At 38.9% G+C, this 25719-nt stretch overlaps 1 protein-coding gene across 2 annotated transcripts in view; it reads left to right on the top strand.

Annotated features, from left to right (window-relative positions):
* ABCA13 (ATP binding cassette subfamily A member 13) overlaps positions 1-25719 on the top strand; it is a 437440-nt gene that overhangs the window by 238565 nt on the left and 173156 nt on the right. For both annotated transcript variants that reach the window (XM_064366685.1, XM_064366686.1), the window contains exon 42: positions 12663-12768. In XM_064366685.1, coding sequence (XP_064222755.1) covers positions 12663-12768 — 106 coding nt within the window. The remainder of the gene's footprint in view (positions 1-12662; positions 12769-25719) is intronic.

The following is a 25719-nucleotide window of genomic DNA, read 5'->3' as shown; positions in this document are numbered from 1 at the left end:
TATAGGCGTGTGCCACTGCACCTGGCACCAGCTTTTGATCTTTAAAATGGAAACATCAGAACAGTTTGCATAGTTTTCCAAGGAGTAACAATAATGATTAAATGCCTGGAACAAATCAGTCATGATTTGTTCAAGAATGGTAATGGCTTTTCTGACTTACAGTGGGATTGCATGAGATGTTGCTACCATAACTTTGGAGTATCCACAGAATTAGATAACATCTATACCCGCAAAAGACATCTTTCTTCCAGGGATTTTTGGCAGACAGCAGTGTTCCCTGAGCCAATGTAGAAGAACAAGGAATTTCCTAAGCCCGTTTTCCCTGGATTGCATGAGTCAGGATGTAGGTTTACAGGCCTGCTGCTGACTGAAGCACCGTACTTGAATGCAGCTAGGTCAGGCACCACAGTTGTCACTATCTTCTTAAATGTGAATAGCAAGTCCGAATATTACATCAGAAGCTAATCATTTGGATAGCTGAGAGCTGTCAGCTGGCATGAATCAGTTTCCCTACAGACAGAAGGAGGTATGGCTTCCAGGGGTAGTTTCACCATCCTGGGTCACTTGGAAAAGAAAAATAAAATAATATTTTCTGGGTTATAAAGAGAAATTGTCAAAAAAAAGTCCAGACTTGTTATGTTCGTGTCTGTCTCTGTATTCACTGGGTTAATGAGGTTGTGTACTAGTTATCTGGCATCTTGTATAGATAAATTGAACATATTCATAAGCTCACTAGACTCTCAGGGCAGGAAGGAAGACCCTGTGGGAATATGGACCAAGCACACTTACCAGTGAAATAATGAGTGTTCACCCCCAATATATGTGTGTTTACTGATTTATAAAATTAAACACATGTGGCAGGGAGAGTGGGTGTTCTTTTACATAAGTGGCATTTTGCTTGTTGCTAATGAAATAGAAAAGCTCAGTAATATTTTTAATTTTTAGTATTAAGCAGAGTGAAATTTTGTGGAACATTTTGCTTGAATATTTTATGAATTTAAACATCATAGAAAACAAAACTGGTGAGGAGAGTCTTTATGTCCTGGGCAGATGCTTAGCCTTTAAATGTTTTGTTAATTATTGTAGCATATATGACCAATAAATAATATCTCATGGTAAAATGTACATTTAAGGAGAGGCTTATTCATATCCATAGAACACGTGAATAAGATACTTCATTATTATTCTTAGTAATTCCCTTCCTTTTTGCCTTCCTTCCCTACCTCTCTTTTTTTGCTTCCCTTCTTCCTTCCTGCTTATATCCTTTTTTTCTCCCCAATTTTCAGGTCTGTCTGAGTATTTAGTCCATCTGAGACTAAAATGAAGAGCCCACAGGAGTAAGAGTGTCAGCTGTGCTGTTTCGTGTTTGCTGAGCTTGCGTTACTCGTGTTATCTGCAGAATCTTTTAAAGCCACTATTTCCTTTATAAGTGTTATTTTAGTAAAAACTAGATAAATCAATGTAAAAATCCACTGAGGCCTCTACAAAGTTGCAACCTGTTGGAACTTAAAGAACTGTCACTGTGGCCACAGAGGCCATCAGTGTTCCTACCAGTCTTCAATATGAGGACTTCTTCATGTCTGATAGGTTCCATCTAGGAATAGAAACTGAGATTTCCTCATTTCCTCCTGCACCTCCTGGGGAGCAGAGAGAGCCAGGCCTGGATAGAGCCTGCAGGGTGGGCTAGGAGTGCTCTGCACACTTGACCATGCATGGTGCTCTCTCTCTGCAGAATGACCTCCCCACTTTGGCACCCTCACCTGTAGGTTGGGAATCATGGAAGAAACCACAACATTGGATTGAAGGGAAGAAACTCCTAGTGCAGCGCATGACACACAGACAGATGCCATTTGTTCCATTTGACAGGGACTTGCATGAGATACCCCGGGAGGATCCCCAGCCCGGGAGTGCCCCGGGACCAAGCGAAGCCGCCTGCAGGCACTCACACACAGTGGACAAGGCCCAGAGCTGCAATCTGGCTGTGTCTTGGGGGTTAGAGGCTGCCCCTTTTTCTCCCTTATCCATCAGCCACAGGCCCAGCCTCCCGCCTCTTCCAGACCTGCGTCCATGCTTCTCCTTCTGATGTCTGCCCCTTCCCCACTCTTCTCCCTGCAGAGCCCGGACCTGTGAAGTGCTTGCTGTACTTTACTCCTTCCATGCCCAGAATTCTAAACCAGACTTGAAATCTCACTTCATATACCATTTTTAAACAGGAGTTACCCATTTCACAATGTTTATCTTGAACAGTTTTAATTCTTCCCATCATGATGTCCATGGTGATGTAATTTCTTTTACAATAAATATGGCCTCATGTAGTTCCTCCCCTCCCTGCTTTAAGGCACTTTGGTTGTTTCCAGAGTTTTAATTTTACCATTGAGATGATACAAGGCCGAAGAACAGGGTCCCCCAGCTTCTCCATAAACCGATTCCCAGAAGTGCAATTACTAGGTCCACGGGGATAACCCTCAAGGTCTGTGGCGGGATCAAATGACAGAGTCCCAAAATGATGACACGCATTTGTGTCCCAGATGCCCGTTTTCATATGCCTCAATCTTTTCATCACTTCAAAACAAACACAGCACCTTCCAGTCACATTTAGAATTTCCTAACTGGCCTGCTGCCCTGTATCTTCTTCAACCCGTGGTTGCCATGGGAAGGGCCTGGGAATCAAGAAAGAACATTGACACTTGCATTTATGTTTCCTCACTTCCTGTCGGGGGGCAACCTGGATGAATCACTTCGGCTAGAACCACATTTATTTTAATTTAATTTTTAAAACTTTTTAAAGAGCAGTTTTAGATTCTCAGCAAAATTGAGCAGAATGCACAAAGGATTCCTGTGTTCCTCTGCCTCCCATGCCCCCAGCCTCTGCCACTATCAGCATCCCCACAGAATGGCTCATTTGTTGCAACTGATGAGCCGACGTGGACACATCACCACCCAGCACATTAGGCTTCACTCTTGCTGTTGTACGTTCTGCGGGTTTCGGTGAATGTATAATTTCATGTATCTGCCATTTTAGTATGATATAGAACAGTTTCACTACCCTAAAATTCTCTTGTGCTCTGCCTAGTCATTCCTCCCTGCCCCCAGTCCCAGCCCCTGGCAACCACTGATGTTTTTACTCTCACTGTAGTTTTACCTTTTCCAGAATGTTGCAGAATTGGGAATCATACAACCCTGGTAGCCTTTTCAATTTGGCTTTTTTATTTTAGTAACATGGATTTAAATTTTCTCTGTGTCTTTTCATGGCTTGATAGCCTATTTCATGTGACAGTGAATAATACTCCATTGGCTGAATGTCTATTTTATCTATTCACCTACTGAAAGACATCTTGGTTGCTCCCAAGTTTTAGCAATTATGAACAAAGCTGCCATAAATACCGGTGTGCAGAATTTTGTGCAGACATGTTTTCAACTTATTTGAGTAAATACCTAAGACTGCAATTGCCATATCATATGATAAGAGTGTCTTAGTTGTGTAAGAAACTGTCAAACTCATCCAAAGTACCTGCACCATCTTGCATTTCCACTAGCAATAAATGAGAGTTTCTGTTGTTCCGTATTCTTGCCGACATTTGGTACTGTTAGGGTTCTGGATTTTAGCCATTTTAATAGATGTGCAGAGGTATCTCACTGCTGTTTTAATTTGCATTTTCCTGATGGCATATGATGTGGAACAACTTTTCATATGCTTATTTGCCATTTGAATATATTCTTTAGTGAGGTATCTGTTTTGGTCTCTTGCCCATTTTTTAAAAATTGGGCTGTTTTCTTATTGTTGAGTTTTAAGAGCTCTTTGTTAAGTTCATTTTTCTCATCTCTTTAATAGGATTATCTTCCCTATCTTCCACACACAGTTTTTGTTTAGGTCAAATCATACAATTAACACTGAGTGCAGGTTACATATTGCTGGATTATGACATAAATATGAGGACTTATCAATATTTTTTTCTACCATTTATATCCAAAACACATGTGCTGTGGTGCATTTTCAGATTAAACATTGTTGTATTTTAACCTATCTGTATTTTAATGTTACAGTATACATTGCATTGTAGCATAACTTCTGAAAATTCTTTTTATGTTATGTGTTAGTCCATTCTCACATTGCTGTAAATAAATACCTGAGACTGGGTAATTTATAAAGAAAAGAGGTTTAATTGACTCATGGTTCTGCAGGCTGTACAGGAAGCATAGCAGTATCTTCCTCTGGGGAGGCCTTGGGTGGAAGGTGGAAGGCAAAGAGGGAGCAGACATCTTACGTGCAGAAGCAGGAGTGAGAGAGAGTGGGGCATGTCACACACTGTTGAACAACCAGATCTCACAAGAACTCACTCACTCACTCTTCAGTACCAAGGGAGGGTGGTGCTAAACTATTCATGAGAACTCCACCTCCATGGTCCAGTCACCTCCCACCAGAACCTACCTTCGACATTGGGGATTACAATTTGACATGAGGTTTGGGTGATAACACGGTTCCAAACCATATTATCCCATATTCCTTAAATATCTTTATTTCTGTTTAGTAGTCACCTTTTACAAAATATTTGTATTTGTACTTTGCCCCTTCATATTCCTTTTGGAAATTTCTCAATCTTCCTTCCTCCTCTTTGCCCTCTTTTCTTAAAAAATATATATTTATTACTTTATATGTAAAATTTCTACAGTGAAATCCACTATGAGTTTGACAAATGTGTAGAATTGTGGAACTACCACCCCAATCAAAGTACAGAGGAGTTTCATCCCCACTACATTTTGAAAAGAATATTTCTTCCATGTAACCCGCCTCTGCAATTTTTTAAATCCAAGATTCATGTTCTTGCTGTTAGTCACCCGGAACAGCAAGAAATCCTCATTAGTCAGTGAGGAGCAACAGAGCAAGCTGTTCAATTACTTTGGAGATGTAGTACGTGTTTCTTCCATTTCTTACAGTAATTTCTACTTTCTACATTTACTAAGTGCTTTGCACATAATAGGTCTTAAATAAATATTCATTTAATAGATTTTACATCTCTCTCTTTTTCACATCTCTCTCATACACAGATATTAAAAAAGAAATCATCTTTCCAAGGACAACGATGGGCAAAGAATCTGGAATATATATAATGTATGAGATCTAACAAAATATAAACAGTATATTTAGAGCTGTTTGAGAAAGGTATCTTCAATTGGAAAAAGATCAGGGGCTTTTGAAGCACCTTCTTTTGTTTGGTAGAAGCTATAAAATGTCTGTCTCAACCAATTTTGTCTCTTCACACTTGGCAAGCATTGACTTGCTTTCTTATGTCTGTTATTGATCCATAGTTAGCATGGCTGCTGTAGCACTGAGCGTGCTTTTCCCTTCCTTCATCTGCATTTTGCCTAATGACTTTACAGGAGTGAGGGGGACCTGCCAATTAACTCTCCAGTGTAGCTCTTTAGCTAAAAAGCATATTTCATTTCTAAACTGCAATTCATTTACTATAAATTTTTATCTCCAACTTTACCTACAAGCTAGTGAAATTGAGATTTAAAATGGAATCGCGATAGTCACCAGTTTCATTAAGGCATTTGTATTTCTACTCTGTTGCTTGGATCTAAGGACCATGCTGGCAAGTCACAATGTTTACTCTGTGTGGGATGGGGCCACGGAGAGCTAGAAGGCTTGGCTGTGCATATGGAATATATTTGCAGCAATCTCTGAAGCCAAGACAAAACTTTCTGGCATAATGCAAACAGTAAATTTTAGCAGTGCATTTTTAAATAATTTTGAAGTGTTTAGTGATGTTTTAGAAAGGTTGGAGAGCCTGCATGAGATGGGAAGTTTCTTTTCTCATGGCTTTGCTAGATACTGATTAGTGGGTTCCCTTTGTACCTTTGCCAAGGAGGTTCTGGAGGCTAGTTCCTTGGGTGCATGAACTCAGCTGCCCCATCCTACACAGCATTAAGAGGTAAAGCCTGGGCCTCAGATGTAGGGCTTGATTTCTTTCTTTCTTTTTTTTTTTCTTGACTGTTTTTAGAACAATTTTTGAGGAAAAAGAATTCTTGTATAATCTTTGCCCATTTAAGTTTCAATCGTGCCCCTCGTGTACCTGAGAGCAGAAGGATCTGGTCGAGGGTCACAAGCTGCACTCAGTTGCATGCCTCTTTAGTCCTTGTCGATCTGCAAGAATTCCTCAATTTCCTTGACTTTCATGACCTCAATATTTTTGAAGATTCCAGAGCACGTACTTTGCACTATACGCCTCAATATGGGTTTGCCCTATTTTGCTGTGATTGGTCAGGTTACGCATTTTTAGCTGGCATATTCCAAGAGTGATGCTGTGTTCCACTGCTCCTACCAGCCTACTGAGAGGCTGATCTGTCCCATGGTTAGTGGGGAGATCTTTTATCCCAGGTAAAGTGGAAAGTGGTGTCTGCCAGGCTTAAGATTAACTTAATCTTAAATTAATTTCCTTTTCTCTGTTTTTTTTTTTTTTTTTTTTTGAGGACATTTTGAGACTCTCTAAATTCCACTTTTCTCACCCACCTGTGTCAGCATCTTCTGATATTCCTTGCCAGAATTAAAAATTATTACTATGGCATTTGCCAAGTGGTTTTTCTAATTCCATCATTCATTGTGTGTGTTTTAGTTGGCATTGTCCAGTAAAGAAGAACTGTCTCTTTGCCCCATTGACCTATTTATAGCAGAGCCACTCATAACCTCCTCTTCTACTCAATGAGTTACAATTAATAGGGTCACTGTTTACTTTGAGGCTCAAATCATACCAGGCTGAGTCAGTGGGAAGTTCGTCACACTGATTTCTGTGCCTTTTAACTCATGCCTCCATTCTTTGGGCATTTTCCTGCTTTCTGACAAAACAAGATGTTCCAGGATTGCCATTCTTTCTCAGGCCTAGCTCTAGAATCAGCCATTTCTCCAAGAAGTCCTGGCTGCTCAATATGTTCATAGTGACCAGGATATTGCTGCTCTGAGGTTCCCTCATAGATAAAGCAAAAGATTCACCTCAACTTTTGCTTCTCTTTCTGCACGTAAATAGAAAACTAGGAGTTCAACTCCACATGGCATCTCTAATTCCAATCCAATGACACAGCATTCATTTAGTGTTTCCTCTTGCCTTATTTGCCCTCTTGTGGGAACCTGTCTCACTCCAGCTGCCACTTTGTGCTGGCCCCATACCCTAATCTGATATCTTCCTTACAAAAAAAAAAAAAAAAAAAGAGAGAGGAGAGAAAGAAGAAAGAGAGAGAGGAAAAAAGAAGCAGGTACTTGATTTGAGAACCCGTTTTCTTTTCCTTTCATGTGACATCCTGCTTTTTTTCCCCTAAAGAACAATACATTCAATATTTTGAGGATTCTCCATTTGGGGGCTAAGGTCTTCGTAACTTAGAACAGCCTCAGGGTCTAAGCACTTATGCAGCCTGGTGTCTTCTAAACACTGAGTGTTCTATCAGTCCTTCGGCTGGAGTGCTGTGACCCATTCTTTGCATTCTGTTTATAACAAGGTGTTGTAGGATGTCACAGAGCCTGAGTGTGAACTAGAATTGACCTTTTATAACATATGTCTTTTAATCTTCCCCTTGTAGGAATAAGCAAACTGAGACTGAGAGACCAAAAAGATAATGAGTTGACCGAAATCAGAAATTGGAATTTTTTTCATTTTGTGTTGAGCTCCAAAATTTTCTACTCCACTTTCTGACTTTTACTGTTCTATAGTGTCCAGGGACACCTCAGATCAACAGCCCTTGTTTCAAAGGTGTGCTGATGGTGGGACAGTTCTAGGATAGGCTGGATAATGGTCCCCCAACGATGTCCACTTCCTTATCCCTGAAGCCTGTAAATGTTACCCACATGGGACTGTGGCAGGAAGATATCCCAAATTACCTGGGTGGACTTGATATAATCAAAAATATACATCCATGAGGGATCCAGGAAGGTCAGAGGGGAAGAAGGTGATGTAATGATGAGGCAGCAGTTGGAGAGAGAAACTTTGAAGATCAAGGCTGGGCTCACTAGCCAAACAATACTGGCAGCTACTAGAAGCTGGGAAAGTCCAGGGCATGTATTCTGCCTTGATTTTAGCATGTCAGGGGACAGCCCTGCCCAAAGTCCTGTATTTAGAGAGGAATTTCTAGTACCTCTAGTGTTTCTTATCATTTAAGTTGTTCATGTGTTTTCATCTGCTTCTTTAAAAAACAATCATGGCCAGGCACGGTGGCTCATGCCTGTAATCCCAGCACTTTGGGAGGCCAAGGCGGGAGGATCACAAGGTCAAGAGATTGAGACCATTCTGGGCAACATGGTGAAACCCCGTCTCTACTAAAAATACAAAAATTAGCTGGGCATGGTGGCACACACCTGTATTCCCAGCTACTTGGGAGGCTGAGACAGGAGAATCACTTAAACCTGGCAGGCAGAGTTTGCAGCAAGCCGAGATCATGCCACTGCACTCCAACCTGGTGACAGAGTGAGACTCCATGTTAAAAAAAAAAATCATTTTTGGGAAACTTAAAGAATACATCTTATATTACATGTAGGTCAAGTTTAGAAATTCGTCCTCTGTTCATGTCATCATTGAGCTGGATTCCATTGTCCTTGTCTTACAGAAATTTGGTCAACTTCATGAATTTCTCTGCATCTAAGCAAAAAGTACCTTGCACTGACCATCTCCAGGACACAGTCCATCAAACTGACAGTTTAAGTGTTGATCACATCTGGGGTCTCATGCTGCTTGATCCCTTTAAACAGAGAACTCAAAAGCATGGACCATACGACTCCAGGCTGAGGGATTGATAGTACAATCAGTGTAGAGATGACACTAAGCTGTCATAAATGCTTAGACCTTGAAGCTCTTTTGAATTAAGGAGATGTAGACCCCCAAATGAAGAATCCCAAAAGTTTTGAATTTACTGTCCCTTGAAAAGAAAGATTAGATACACCACAGGCATTGGTTTTAAAGCCATAATTTTGTTACATTTTAAATGACTTTCATGCTAGTTAGTGTCCTTGAGATTTAATTTCATCATTTCTTATTTTCTTCTTATTTATTTTGTGTGATGAATTTACCTAAAAATTAATGAGTAGTTTGACCAACTTGATTGTCCTTTGACTTGAGAAGCTTGTCATTTCAGTGGGATTCAAAACATTAGATAAGATCAAAAAGCAATATTCTAGTCCTTTTGTATGAAAGTGGGGAAGTGTAGGTCTTATTTGGTCCACTTGAATTGGCTTATGGCCTATATTCAGTTATAATGATAGAAATTACCACCAAAAAGAGGAGGAAGACCTATGTATAAATGCCATTCCATACCAAATGCACAAACGCAGCATTCTTCTTAAACTGGAAAGTGTAGCCGGGACATTAGATGTTTAACCTGCATTCAGATAACTTCCTGTGCAGCTGCTTAACCCTTATTTCTGTCTCTTGAAGGATTGTTTACATGTTTGATCAGGACTTTTATAATATTAATGAAAATCTTTTTGCTGTATTTTGCATCTCCTCATGATCGTTGAAATGAAACAGAGCTTACATTCCTTTATCTGAGTTACTTTTAAAAACCTGAAGAATGCCTTTCAGTACAAATACTGATTTAAATATTGCTGGAAAGCATGTATCAGATTAAGAAGGAATACAGTGAGACTTCAGTTAACATTGTTGATGGGTTCTTGGAAAGCAAGACTTTAAGCAAAACAATTTTTTTCCCTCATCAATGTTATAGCAAAATGACATTGAATGAGATGACATTATTTGAGGACCTGCTGTATATCTTTTTGCTTAAAGTTTCAGTTGTGACCAAGAACTTACTGATGACACTAAGTGAGGACTTACTATAAAATGATATAATGTGGAAATTCTATTTCCAGAATTCAGTGAAATGTTAGGAGCGTTCTCATAAGTTTTCTTTCATTAAAGCACTGGGTAATGTTCCATTCTGGATGTTAGGGTTACTTGAGATACTTGCCCGGCAGAGTTTTACAATTGCTATCTGAGTGATTCAGCATGATAATTATAGTGCAAAATCACAAAGGCAAAGTCTGCCATCAATACTCTAAATCTTTGATCAATATCATATTGCTTTTGAAAACAGTAACCTTTTTTGGTCCTCTCTCTTACTGGGGCAACTTCAACATTTTCTCAAATTCTCAGAGCCTCCTGGACTGTGTGCCTTCAGTTAAGATGAGCTGCCACTTGATGGCGCTCATAACATTCTGATTGTCTTAGACTTGCCTTTCACCATTCACAGGCAAATTTCCAGAATTCTCAGAGGCATTGTACCCAGATACCTAGTGCTGTAGCATAATTGATTGTATCTCCTGCTGATCTGTGAGATTATTGGGGGCAAAAACTCTGTCCTTATTCTGTTTTCCCCTCCAATACACATATGCACACAAATGTGTGCATTCAAACATGTACATACACATTCACACATGTTCACACATACCTACTCACACACACAGCCACTCACCCTGCCCCCCACCCCCACATATAACTACGGCCTTTTATGAGAGAGGTTAGAAAAGGACAATTTAAAATGAGACATGAATTTATTGTTATCAATAATGCCTTAGTTATTAAGATATGCTTCATATAGTCATAGTTAAATGTGACCATTAAATGAAAATTCCATTTAGAATAAGATGCAAAGGAAAATCTTTAGTCAATGAACAATTCTCGATTCTCACTCTTTCTATCGTTTTCAATTTAATTCCCTATAAAGGCACTAGGCGAAGACTTATTGCACTAAGCCTCAGTGTCCACATCTTAAGCAGGGATAATAGTACTTATCAGAGTGATCTGAGAATTACATGATGAAACAGCACACACACCCGATTACACTTATTCATCCTTATCTAGCTATTGTTAAGCCTAGACATTGCCAGTGTGCTGCATGCCAGGCATCGTTTTCATAACTTTATATATAAATGCCTTTACTGCTTGCAACAATCTGATAATATGTCTTATTTATTACCATTTATCATGCGAGGAAACTAAGTTACAGAGTGGTAAAATAATTTTTCCAAGGTCACATGGCTGGCACACACTCAGAAATGTTATTAATCATTATTATTCTTGTTATTATTTGAAATAGTAGTAAGGTTTGCAGCTTTTCCTTGGAGTCCTACTGAGAATCAGCAAAGGGTTACCTTTCACATGAAGGTAGCTGCATCTGACCCTTCACTAGCACTAAGCATGCAGATTTTGCTCAGTAGGATTCCATGCAAACTAATTAACCACGTGCAGAGAGATTGCATGCCTCTCCTGAAGGCTCGCTTGCTCATGGCTTCCTCTTTCTGGTGCCTTTCCCCATCTTTCCCTATGGCTGGAGGCTCCCCAGGAACATCTAGAGAGAGTCAATACCTTTTTGTTTATTTAGAAAAATCAGAATGGTGAGATTGTGTATACAGAAATCAGAAGTGAGGCAGGGTGCTCAGTATGGGCTGAGCTCTGTACATGCAGGTATAGGACTTCACCACCCAGAGCATTGGGTAGGAGGTACCAGCTGGATGGACAGTGACACTGGCCCAGCAGGAGTCACTTGGAGAGGGGCCAGGGAAACATATCTCTACGGATGTGTGCAGAGGAAGGGGTGATGAAAGCACATGCACGGATGATGCCAAGCAGAGAGAGTGGCAGTGCACAGTGCCTAGCTTGGTGCATGGCCTACAGAGGACGTTCAGAAAATCTCGGCTAACCACATGAATAATAGAAGACTTACTGCGTGCTTCCAGAGTCTGTGCCTAGCACTTTGCAGCCATCATCTGCTCAACTTTAGATACTGTGATCATCATCCCTGTTTTATTAATACGAGGCAGCCAGCACTCTGGGTGGTGCAGTCCTATGCCTGCAGACACAGAGCCAGCCCACGTGTTGTCAAGAGTGGAGCTCCAGCAGTTAGGACCAGGCTGCTGCAGGGCTCTGTCTCCTTGACTTTTATGCTTCTTGTGCACTGCCCAATGTTTATTTTAGAGATTATCTTTCCATCACTCCATAAATCCCTGCCAGCAATCCAGGTGCAGCTCAAGGGCCTGGAAGTCTCCGGCCCACCTCATTTCCTTTCATCTCTGCTTGCACTTCTGCTTTCTCATCTTATTTTTGCTACTTTGGTCATAGTCTTTTGCTTTGAATAAATTGAGGTTGGACTTCTGCCTCCACTGTTAACCAAGAAGTGACTTCAAGCAAGTTACTTAATTAACTGCCTTAGTGACATGATACATCATAGCCCATGGAAAGCACACATTTAATGGGGATTTTCATGTTTGAGATCCCATCTACTGTAACGAAACTGAGCGTTGCAATTTTATTGTCTGATTCACCTCTGAATTTCTAGGATGCTGATAGAGTGAGTCACAAACTTGAGTTGCATTGGATACACTGTGTTACTGTCTGTCCCCTCCCTGCCTACGGCTCCACCGTAGGCAGCCTTCACCAGCCCATAAGGGTCTGGGAGCTCACAATCAAGTTTCATTCATCTTTGCATCCTATGAGTAGCCTATCAGCTGTTTTGCTGAGACTTAGATAACCTTGGAGTTATGCCAATTAATTAGATGGCTAAATGAAATATATGGGGTGTGTTTGGTGTATGTTGTCACAACTGGATTAGGCGATTGAGGCAGAAGAAAAAAATGCAGTGTGTATAGAAACATAAAATAATGCATGGCTGATTTTTTTCCCTGAAAGGTGTTTTTGATGCTTTTGCAAGATTCCAACAAGAAATCTGACGCTGCCTCGGGGACTGAGTCAGAGCTGCAGAACCACAGGCCTGCAGGACATCTGCCTGGCAGCTGTAAGTACAGAGTGGCTTCCTGCATTTCTGCTGGAGGAACAATAACACCAGCCCTATTCAACATCCCTTGTTTTAAAAGTTGAATAGCAAGATTCTGAAGTTAGTGAGGAGATGTGAGTGTATAGGGAGGGGACATAAGTAAACACAGGTCAGAGGCAGAACACTTTTGAGTTTTAGCCTGGCTTGAATAAAATAACTGTTTGTTTATGAGACACATTTATCCTTTCTTCAGGACTTGACTTAGTATTAAAATTTCTCAGTGTATATAGTTAGAATAATGACCACCGTTCATTTTGTTTTACCTTCATCAAACAAACTGATCCGGTCTACCTGTGTGGTTTGTGTCTTATGTGCAGGCACCTGCCTGGTAATGGGTTTGCATGGCTGAACAAAGCCCTAGATGTGGGCTTTGCCTTCATGCAACCTCTGTCCATTTGGGACCAAATCATGGCTTCAGCCTTTGTATGCAGCCTCCTTTATGGGTTTTAATGATTAAATAGAATCCAGATTTGGTTTCTAGGTGTGTGACTGAAGCTCCAGTTCAATCCAATTCCTGGCATATTTATTAGCAGCAACTCAGCAAGGATCCCTGAGCTGAACTCTAGGGAAGTGGAGGGTAATAAATCTCAGAGCCTTCCTTTGGAGATTTCAGTCCACCAGGCACATGAATAAGTAACTAGAATTAAAGATGTTATAACCTTTTATGATGTTTGCCAAATTGCATCCTCACCAGCAACTGTAGAAATTGCTATTGCTCTACTTCCCTTTAGCTCTTAGTAGTATCAGATTTAAAAAACATGTAATTTAGCTATTAAAATAGATGTGTTGTTTCTCATTGTAGTTTTAATATGCATTTTCCTAATAATTATGTTAAGCGTATCATTTTCTTTCCCACAGCTTTATTGAGATATAATTCACCTAACACACAATTCACTCATGTAAATGGGACCATTCCATGGCTTTTAGTTCCTTCAGAGTTCTGCATTCATCACCACAATCAACCTAAAACTATTTTCATTACTCTGAAAACTGGTGTCACTTAGCAGTCACTCCTCAAAATCCTCACCCCTTCAGTGGTAGGCAACTCCTGATGTACCTTCAATCTCTTATAGATGTGCCTATTTTGGACATTTTATTTACATGAAATCATAACACATGTGGCCCTCTGTGACTGGCTTCTTTCATTCAGCACAGCGTTTTTGAGATTCATCCATGTCACAGCAGGCCAGTACTCAGTTTATGTTGATTACCAAATATTCCATTGTATAAATACACCACATTTTTGTTTGTCCATTCACCAGTTCGTGGGCATTTGGTATTGTTTCCAGTTTTTTTGCTATTGCAAATATACTATTATGAACATTTATGTACACATTTTTTTATGAATATGTTTTCTCTTACATATATACCTAGGAATGAAATTGCTGAATCATATGTTTCAATCATTTGAGAAATTGCTAGACTGTCATCTAAAGTGACCACACCTTACATTCCCACCAGTAGTATGTGAAGGTTCTAATTTCTTCACGTTCTCTCAACACTAGTTATTATCTGCTGTGTCGATTACACCTTAGTGGATGTGACACACACCTTAGTATATATCTCATTGTAGGTTTTATTTGCATTTCACTGGTGGCTAATGATATTGAGTATCTTTTCATAGGCTTAATGGCCATTTGTATATTTTTTTTTTGAGAAATCCATATTCAGATTTTATGTTCATTATTAAAATTGGGCAGATTTTATTTCTAGAGCTGGAAGAATTTCTAATTATGGAATTGTGGGAGTTAAAAGTGTAATGGTAACTAGGTTTTCATAAATGCCCCTCATGAAGTTGAAGAAGTTCTTATCTATTTCTAATAGTGGCATGTTTTTAATCATGAAAGGTGTTGGATATTGCCAAATGCTTTCTCTGCGTCTATTGAGATGATCATGTTATTTATTTATTTACATGGCATATTATATTTTTGATTTTTGGAAGTTAAAAAAACATTGCATTCCTGGAATAAATTCTACCTGTCATGTCATATATCGCTGGATTTTATCATACTAGTATCTTATTGAGGATTTTTGGATCTTTGTAACAGGTACTGGTCTGCAGTTTTCCTTTCTTGCAATGTCTGTCTGGTGTTGGCATCATGGTACTCTTTACCTTATAGAATGTGTTGGGAGGTGTTCCCTTTTCTTCTTTTTTTCTGAAAATGTTTGTGAATACTTGGTATTAGCTCTTCTTTCCATGTTTTGTAGAATTCACTAGTGAAGGCCTCTAGCCTGGGCTTTTCTTTGTGGGTAGATTTTTTATTGTTATTATTAATTCACTTATTTAATTGATGTAGGCCTATTAGACTGTCTATATTTTTCTCAAATCAGTTTCAGTGTTTTGTGTCTTTCTAAGAATCAGTCCATTTCATTTCATTCTTTATGCTATTTTATATTATGGGCATACAATTGTTCATCGTAATTAGTTTTAATTCCTTTTATTTTTTAAAAGTCTGTAGTGATGTTTCACCTTTCATTTCCAGTTCTAATAATTTGAGTCTTCTCTGTTTTCTTGGTTAATCTAGCTGAAATGTTGTCAATTGTGGTAATGTTTTCACAGAATCAGCTTTTGGTTTTATTGATTTTCTGTTTTCGGTTTCATGAAATTCAGCTCTAATTTTTATTATTATTTATTTATTTTTTTTTTGCTTACTTTAGATTTAATTTGCTTTGTTTTTCCAGTGTCTTCAGGAGGGTGTTTATATCATTAATTTAAGATCCCTCATTATTTATAGTAATAAGCATTTACTGCTAAGTTTTTCTCTAAGCATTGTTTCAGCTGTATCCTGTATGTTTTGGTATGTTGTATCTTCATTTTTCATTCATCTTTAAGTATTTTTTAGCTTCTCTTTTATTTCTTTCATTGGTTACTTAGGTTGTGTTGTTTTGATTTCCACATATTTGTGAGTTTATAAATTCCTTTTTGTTATTAAAATCCCATTTCATTTCATTGTGACCTGAAAAAAAACAGAATGGGTTTGTATTTTTAGTAGAGGTGGGGTTTCACCATGTTGGCAAGGCTGGTCTTGAACTCCTGAACCTGGGAAGTGGAGGTTGCAGTAAGCTGAGATCGTGCCACTGCACTCCAGCCTGAGCAACAGACAGAGACTCTGTCTCAAACAACAGCAACAACAACAAAAAACAGAATGGGTTTATGTCTTTTCAATTTATTTAGGCTTGTTTTATGTTCGAGACTGGAGAAGGTTCCATGTACCCTTGGAAAGAATGTTCATCTGTTATGATAGGTGGTGTGTTCTGTAGATGTCTGTAATGTTTAGTTTGTGTGTAGTGGTTATTAAGTCTTTTGTTTTCTTGTTGATATTCTTGTAAATTATTTTATCTGTTAATAAAATTTGGGTATCGATATTTCTGATTATTATTGTAGAATTGCCTATTTCTCCCTTTAATTCTGTTGACTTCTGTTTTTATGTCTTTGAGTGTTCTGTTAGGTATATAAATCATCATAATTTTATTTCTTCCAGATGTAAGGCTTATTTCGTATCTTTTATAGTCTTCTTTTCTTTTTGCATTTTTCCTGGTCTTTTTAGACAGCGCTGGCACTACACCTGATGAAGCAATTTTCTCAAGAACTTTGTGAACCTTTTTTGGATTTCAGTAATAGTCACCCATTAGACAAAAACCAAGTGTTTTTGAAATAACCTCTTCTCTATTTTTTGGCTTCTGCATAGATAGCAGACGGAATCACCCCACAAAGCTTCCTAGAGGTCCTCTGATTTGGTTGAGTAGACTTCTGAGACACACTTGATCTTTTAAAATTTTTTTTTCATCTAGAAAATTTATTAGTAATATAAAATATCAAATGGCAAATTAATTAGTGAATGTGTTTATAATATATACGATAAATGTATACTATATAGTACATATATTTATGTAAATATGTAATATGTATTTATGTATTATATTTAAGATATATATTTTTACCATGGTAAAATATACGTAATACAGATTTTACCATTTTAACCGTATTTAAGTATATAGCTCATTGGCATTACACACATTCACATTGTTATGTAACCATCACCCTCATCCATCTCCAGAAATTTTTATCTTCTCAGATTGAAACTCTGTACCAATTAGACAACAGCTCCTCATTTCTCCCTCCCCTAGCTCCTGGAAACCACCATTCTACCTCCCATCTCTATGAATTTAACTACCTCACATAAATGGTATCATACAGTATTTGTCCTTCTGTGACTAGCTTATTTCACTTGGAGTAAGAGTTTCAAGGTTTATCCATGTTGTAGCAAGTGACAGAACTTCATTCTTTTATAGGGCTGAATAATATTCTGTTACATATATGTATCACATTTTGTTTATTAATTTATCTGTTGATGGACATTTATGTTGCTTTCATCTTTAAGCTACTGTAATAATGCTGCTATGAAAATTGATGTACAAATATCTATTCAAGCACCCAGCTTTTGCTTCTTTTGAGCATATAAAAAGAAATGGAATTACTGGATCCTATGGGATGTTTAATTTTTTGAGAAATTGCTGTATCATTTTCCGCAGTGGTTGCACCATTTTACATTTCCACCAGCCATGAACTAGGGCTCCAATTCCTCCGCATCTTTACAAATACTTGTTATTCCACTTTTTAAATAATAATCACCTAATGGGTGTGAAGTGGTATCTCACTGTGGTTTTGATTTGCATTTCCCTAATGATTAGTAATGTTAACATTTTTTTTTTCTGACTTTACTATATCTTCTTTGGAGAATCCTCTAGTAAGGCCTTTGTCCATTTTTGATTGGGGTTGGTTTTTGTTTGTTTTCGTTGTTGTGGTGAGTTGTAGAAGTTCTTATGTTTTCTGGATATTAATTTCATATTAGTGATATAATTTGTAATTTTTTCTCATTCCCATTCATTCTCATTACTTTTTTACTCCATTAATTGTCCTTTTTCATGTACCAAAGTCTCACCTTTTTATCCCATTGCCTCAAACATTCTATTCTGGTGTGCTTGCTGAATCAGGTGAGACAGATACCAGTCCCTTGGGCACTCTACAGCCAGGCAAGGCAAGTATTTTGAAAATGATTTGCACTCTGCTCTTTCTGCCCTGAAGGAGAGATTAGGAATTGGGTCATTTCTTTTACCCCACCAATATGGGAAGAGGTGAGCAAAGTCGAGTAAAACACCACAGAATTTATCCTACCATTTGAATGTGTTTTGTTTGTTTCTGACTGGGAGTTTGCTTGGTTGCTATAGATCTTAGACTAATTTCCAGAGCTCTTATAAAGCTCTTGGTTTTAGTTGGTCTGTAATTGTTTATTTAGTGTCTCCATGGGGGCAGAGGAGTTGTGGACTTCCTAATCTGCCATCTTGCTGATGTCATTCTATCCTCTTAATCCTTTTAGAGGGCCAATTTTGTGACCAAATACTGGCACCTTGTGAGTCTTTTGAGGTTTTAGCAGAAGGTTCTATAGTTACATATTCAGCCTTTTCTTTCTGCCATGTTATCAATAGCTTTCTTACCTTCTACTACTTTTTCTTTTTTTTAGTCTGCTGAGGCTGAGAGTTATCAAAATTATCAGTTTATTTACTTATTTTTTGATTGCCTGTTTAACATTTCTTTCCTTATTTTATTTTTCTCTCCTCTCTCATTTTACTAGAAACCAGACAGTACCTTCAATTTTTCTTTAGAAATCTCCTTAGCTAAATATCCAACTTTATTGCTAACAAATTCTGCTTTTCATGTAACCACACAATTGCAGGAGACCGTTTTGTTAAGTTTTTTTTTTTATTGTTGTTTTTTAAGTAATGATCTGACCAAGGAAATTTAGGTTTTTCTCTAACATTCTTCTGAAAATTCTTTTACCTGCTACCTATTCCATGATTTCAAGTTACTCTGACATTTTAAAGTATTTGTTATGCCACTTCTCCATTTCCAGTTCCCAAAATTTGTTTTAGTTTTCTATTACTATTAATAAATTACCATCAACTGAACAGATTAAAACAATGCCTATTTATTATCTCACAGTTTCTTTTGGTCAGGGGACTGGACACAGCCCAACATCCAATCTCTGCTTAGGATCTCAAAAAGCTGAATAAAGGTATTATTAGGACTTCATTTTTATCTAGAGCTTGGCGTTCTCTTCCAAGATTGTTTAGGTCCTTGGCAGAATCAGTTTCTTGAGGTGCTCGTTTTTTTGGCAGGCTGTCAGCTGTGGACTGCTCTCAGCTTCTAGAAGTCACCCTCAGGTCTTAGATAAAATGTTTATGAGAATCTAATAATCACATTTCCTTTAAATTCTCTCTTACACGTAAAATTATTCAGAATTGTATCTTAAAGGAACTGAATGCTCAGAAATTAAACCTTTAGGCAAAATGCTAATAACTAAAAGAGAAAATAATGCATATGTCCAGTAAATTTTGACATAAACAGTATAATGTAGAGACCAATTATGATACTTGCAGGAGACTATTACTACATAGAAATTACATAAGCAAAAAATACATTTATAGAAATGACAGACTTTTGTAATACCATATAATTCCTTTTACATAAAGTTCAAAAAACAGGCACAATTATACTAAAGTGATAGAATTACCCTTGGGCATAAACAATTTTATAGGAGCTCTGTCAGAAGTAAACTGGCAGTTTACTTCTTTAAAGTGAGCAGGATAATCTGTTTTGATTAATTTAAAATAGGCAACTGATTAGGGCTCTTAATGAGATCTGTAAAGTATCATCACCTTTACCATATGACCTAGTCTAATTGAGGGAGTGACAGCTATTGTATTCAAGGTCTCACTCCCACGCAAGGAGAGGGGATTGTACAAGGGTTTGAGTCACTTGGGGCCACTTTATACTTCTCACTGAAACAATATTCTAACAAGCTAAACTGAATTTCCACAACTTGAACCTCTCTTCATACTTAGTAGCCATTTGTATTTTCTGTTTTGTAACAATGTTGTTCCTTACTATTACACATAAATTACATATTTATTTAAGAATAGTGTTCTAAATTTATTTTCACTAGTGTAAACTACATCCATCTTATAATAAATGGCAGAGATGTTAATTGTGAAACCAGATGGATTTTTCCATGGTATACACCTGTGTAACCATCACCCAGACTGAGCTAGAACATTCCTAGCGATTCAGCAGGTACCCTCACATCCTCTCCCCGTCAAATCCCTCTCCACAAGGGTAACTGAATGAATCACTTTAGAATAATTATGCCTGTTTCTGAACTTCATATAAAAGGAATCATACAGTATGTACAAAAGTCTGTTTTTCTCTACATATGTATTTTGTTTCTGACATCCATCTATGTAATTGCTTGTGTAATTTCTATGTAGTAATATTCCCCTGCATGTATCATAATTGGTCTCTACATTCTGCTGTTTACATCAAAATTTATTTTAACTGGAGATACCCATTATTTCATTTTTGGTTATTAGCATTTTGCCTAAAGGTTTAATTTCTGAGCATTCAGTTTTAAAAAATATATTAGTTAATAACTTTTATATGTAAGAGTGAATTTAATGAAAATATGATTATTAGGTTCTCATAAACATTTTGTCATCATGAGAATTTAGGATAATTTATGTTGAAAATGTATTGGCTGTAAATGTCCCATATATGGGCTATATTTATCCTGTTTATTATGGTTCTACATCTGTTTTAAAAATAATAATTTTATATTCTGAATTTGGAGAACATTATAAAAAAACCCGTGTAAATAATTTGGAAGTAAAACATGTGCAATAAAAGCTAATGCTATATGGAAAAGAGTAGTGTTTTGAATTTAAGAAAGAACCATGAAGAAAGAAAAATTATGTTTTTATTACCATTATAAAATATGACATAAAAATGTAATTTTATTTATCATTCAAATTACAAATCTGGGAACTGGAATGTATATTATTTAAGAATCAATTTAAGTATTTCATTACCAAATAACAAGTAAGTCCAGGATGCATTAAAACAAATTTGGTATGAGATTGCCTACATTTGCCAATTTTATTATATTCTGCAAATTCCTCCCATAAAACTCCACATCCTGCCTCAATCCAAGTCCAGTTTATGTTACTTAGTAGGTATAACTTAATCACAACATTAGCTCAGGATATTGAACACAGTATGCATTAATGTCTTCTAAATAAAGGGATTTAGTTACTTTTTGTGTGGTGTATGTGATCTACACTAGAGAAATTTCATTTCTAGAATAACCATTTACAAAGGCCTTTCTCCTCCTATTGGTGCCCTCCAAGATTATTCTTTTGTTATTGATTCCTACTCCTGGGCTGCGCCTGCCTGTGGGCACACCTTCTCTCTACAGACGCCATATGTCTTCAGAAACAGTCTTTCAAGGGCTAGCTCTGAAATAGCTCACTCCTTGCTTCTCTGAAGGATTGATGAAGGCAAAATAAAATATAAAATATATACTTTTTAATCATAGGGACCCTAGTAGCTCCGTAGAAATGAGTTATGAAGACCGATGCTTGTAACTGCACTTTTGTCCTTGTGTCTGCACTGCAGAGTGTGGAAGTCATCACTTCATGGAGAAAGAAACTATTTATTAGCTGCCCGAAGCGGATCAGACACTATGATAGGCACTTGAAATGATCTGGATTTTCTCACTTAATCATTACAGCCAGTTTGCAAACAGGCTTTCCTATCTCTGTTATTTGGATGGTATAGAGGTGTTATTTGGATTTCTGGGCAGTATTGAGAGTCCTGTTATTGAGAATCTACTATACAGCCTGCAAACTCTAATGATAAAAATGCTAAACTTACTGAGAAAAAATGAAAACCATGCGATGAGCAACAACGAATCAGCATGGTGAAACCTACAAGAGAAGTGTACACTAACTGTTGGAGGAACATGTAGGACAGAGTAAATAACTGCTCAGAAGAGCTGAGAGGCTTCCAGAGGAGGGACTGTGTAAACAGAGGCTGTGTGAGTGCTCTGCCATGGCCAGTGACCGTAGGGGCCAGCTTTTACTCTAGAGGAAGACAAGTGGCATGAACACACAGAGTGCCCCATCCCAGCACTGAGCTGCTGGGCTGAGGAATCAACCAGCCAAACTCACATTGCCCATGTGTAAGCTCTGCAAGGAAATGACTTCCCCAGTTGTATTATGACTTCCCCAAGTTGTAGTTGTATTGGCAGCTCAGGCTGCCAAACAAACTACCACAGACTGAGTGGCTTAAACAACAGACATTCATTATCTCACAGTTATTTTCTAAACCTTGAAACTGAGGTTTAGAGGTATTATCTGATTTGCCCAAACCCTCAGCAGGTTCAGCCTGTAACTTTCATCCAGGCACAATGCCTCTATATATCCTCTTTCTTACAGCTGTACATCTGCCATTGCAGTCTCTTTAGGTCCTTTTTTAATAATTTTTAATTTTTGAAAGGACTTTTCCAAGGCCCAATAATCTAGCGCTTAGTATAATGTAAAGAATACACATAAATCGCTGAATTACCTTGTTGGCTTCCTGAGAAATTTAGTGATTTCACAACTGAATGATGACCTGGAGAGTTTGTTACAACACAGGTTCCTGGGCTTCACCCCCAAATCTTCTAAGTTAGGAAGTCGAGGATGGGGCCTGAGAACTTGCATTTCTAATGAGAGCTCAGGAGATGCTGCTAGTCCATGCATCACACCTGGAGATACTGTTTTGGTGTGATGGAAAAGGAGAGTTCTATTTACAATCATAACTTATGGGCTATTCTCTCTTTCAGTGGCTTTCTAGCTGTGTACTGGAGTTATGTACTGAACCATGTTCTCTGTTCGTCTTAACCCTCAGTACCTCAGCATGTGACTATACTTAGGGCTTTAAGAAAGGTAATGAAGACAAAGTGACATCAAATGGGTGGATGTCCATTTGAAGATGTCCTCTTCCATAAGAAGAGGAAATTTGCGCATAAAAAGAGACAACAGGGATGCACACAGATAGAGAAAAGACCATGCAAGGCAGAAGACTGCTGTCTGCAAACCAAGGAGAGAGCCCTCAGAAGAAACCAGCCCTGCCCACACCTTGCTCTTGATGTTGACAACCGTGAGATAATGATTGTCTGTTGTTTCAGCCACTCAGTCTGTGGTAGTTTGTTTGGCAGCCTGAGCTGACTAATACAACTGGGGAAGCAATTTCCTTACTGAGCTTACATATGGGCAATGCAAGAGTTTGGCTGGCTGATTCCTCAGCCCAGCCACTTAGTGGTGGGATGGGGCACTCTGTGTATTCATGCCACTTGACTTGATCTAGAGTAAAAGCTGGTTCCCACGGGCACTGGCCATGGCAGAGCACTCACACAGCCTCTGTTTACACAGTCCCTCCTGTGGAAGCCTCTCAGCTCTTCTGAGCAGTTATTTACTCTATCCTACATGTTCCTCCAACATTTAGTATGTGCTTCTCTCATAGGTTTCACCATGCTGATTTGTTGTTACTCATCACATGGTTTTCATTTTTTCCCAGTAGGTTTAGCATTGTTATCATTTAGAGTTTGCAGGCTCTATAGTAGATTCTCAGTCACAGGCCTCAACACTGCCCAGAAATCTAACCCTGATTCCCTGGCCAACTCTCTCATCTTGTGCCAAGTCAATTTCAAATGTCCCCTCTCCTCATGCCTCTGGCTCCTCTTTCTCCCACTCCCATTGGAGGAGGGGGTTCCTGCCTCAGAGAGAAAATAAGAGTGAATAAATCCCTACATCCACCTCCCATCCTCTCCTACCTGCATCCTCTTTCCTTCCTGTTACAGGAGAGAGGAGGGCCCTCTTCCCAGGGGAGGCTGATTTCTCTGCCAAGATGAATCCTTTCCCGCCTTTGAAGGAAGAATTCTTTGCCCACTGTTGTCAACACCTCCCCATACCCTGATCTTTCTCATTAGGGATTAAACATGTTCATGACTCTTCCTTTGCTAAAGACAAAGCACCATAAAAGACAAAACCTTTCCTTCAAACCACTTCCTTCCAGATACCTCCCTAGCTCTCTCCCCTTTACAGCCAAACTTCCGTCTCAAGAGTTGTCGAGACGTGCCGTGATGTGTGTTGTTGTCTCTCACGTGAGCCTCGGTCAACTCAGATATGTGCCGTTCTCCCACCATCCCACTAAAAAGGCCTGTTTTAATTTCACTGGTGACCAGCACATCACCAGTTTCAAAAGGCATTATCCTTGATCTCTAAGCTATATCCAACTTCCTTTGGGCAAAACTTTCTTGGGACCCTGTAACACGTCACTTGTTTTCCTTTGATCATCCTCACCTCACCTCCTTCATCCTGACCTTTGCCTATTAGCGTTCTACCATGCTCAGTCAGTCCCTGAGCTCCCTTCTCTCTTTATTCTTCTCAGGGGTCATTTTGTCCCTGACTGAGGTGTCATCATTCCCATGCTGTGGCTGCTCACACTTTTGCTTGGCTCTAACTGCCTGATGAGCATCTTCATTCTAATGCCTCCCAGGTGCCTCCATCTCAACACATTTAAGCCCAATTCATGATTTTCACCTAGAAAACTTTTCTCTGACTCATCATTCTTGGTCTTAGAGAATATTGTCACTCTCTACCTAGTTCACAAACAAGAATGTCAGAGTTATTCATGAACCTTTTCCTCTTGCCCTCCATATGTAGCCATCCCTAGATTCCAGCAGGTATGCTATACACTGCAGCCAAGTCTTTTCTTTGTTTGTTTGTGTGTGTGTGTGTGTGTGTGTGTTTGATTTTTGAGATGGAGTTTTGCTCTTGTTGCCCAGGGTGAAGTGCAATGGCATGATCTCGGCTCACTGCAACCTCTGCCACATGGGTTCAAGCGATTCTCCTGCGTTGGCCTCCCAAGTAGCTGGGATTATAGGTGTGCACCACCACACCCAGTGTGGTGTATTTTGTACTTTTAGTAGAGATGGGTTTTCACCATGTTAGCCAGGCTGGTCTTGAACTCCTGACCTCAAGTGATCCATCCACTTCAGCCTCCCAAAGTGCTGGGACTACAGGTGTGAACCACTGTGCCTGGCCTGACCAAGTCTTAAGAATAAGTATTTGATCACATTATTCTCACTCCCAGATATGTAATGGTTTTTCATATTCTGGTACTCAAATTCTGCTCATGGACTCCTAAGATGATACAAGGTCTGGATCCTGCCTGCACCTTGTCTATCCCAGTTGGACTCCTTTTAGCTTCTTAAACAGATCAAGCTCCTTCTTGCCCCCAGAACCTTCACAACAGCTCTTCTCCCTGCCCGGAATGCTGCCTCCTCTTTCCCCCTTCTCTGAGCTAATCTTTGCTCATTCTTCAGTATGTGATTTATCTGACCCTTCTGCAGAATCTTCTTCAACTTGCCAGACTGAGTTAGACCCCTCCTGATAAATGCTCATGCTCCCCTCTTATGCTTCACAGCACCAGTGGCAGATTGTATTAAATAGCTAATTGCATGTGTTTAACGTCTTTGCCCAATGAAAGAACGTAAATCCAGTGGAGCTATGTCATGTGTGGCTGTATTTCTGGCAGGGAATGCAGTTTCTATCATAATAAACCTGGAATACAGGTTGCTTGCCTGACTAACAGACCAGCTGACTGAGAAGGGAGACCTGCATATCAAGGCAAGTGGTGACCATTTGGCCTTACCTGGGTTCACCTATAGGGCTTCTGGAATCCATGTGCCACTGCACATATCTGGCTTTTGGGGGCCCTGTTCCACCTGCGGAATGAACAGTCCCACAGTGTTGCCCATACTGATGTGCCACTGCCTTGGTTACTATGTTCAGGATGTAGTTTTAAGAGAAGGAGCCTTTTTAAAGAAGGTTTAAAAATCACCTAGGTACTTATTAAGAAGGCATATTCTTAGGCCTAACTTTCAGAAATTTGGATTCTAAAGACTTAGGCATTTACATTAAAGAGCACCCCAAGTTCCTTGATTTAGATGGTCTATGGCCACTACTATCAGA

Source organism: Aotus nancymaae, unplaced genomic scaffold (assembly GCF_030222135.1).
Source record: "Aotus nancymaae isolate 86718 unplaced genomic scaffold, 86718_ANA_hifiasm-v0.15.2.pri h1tg000065l, whole genome shotgun sequence".
NCBI lineage: Eukaryota > Metazoa > Chordata > Mammalia > Primates > Aotidae > Aotus > Aotus nancymaae.
This window is presented reverse-complemented; position numbering and strand designations above follow the sequence as displayed.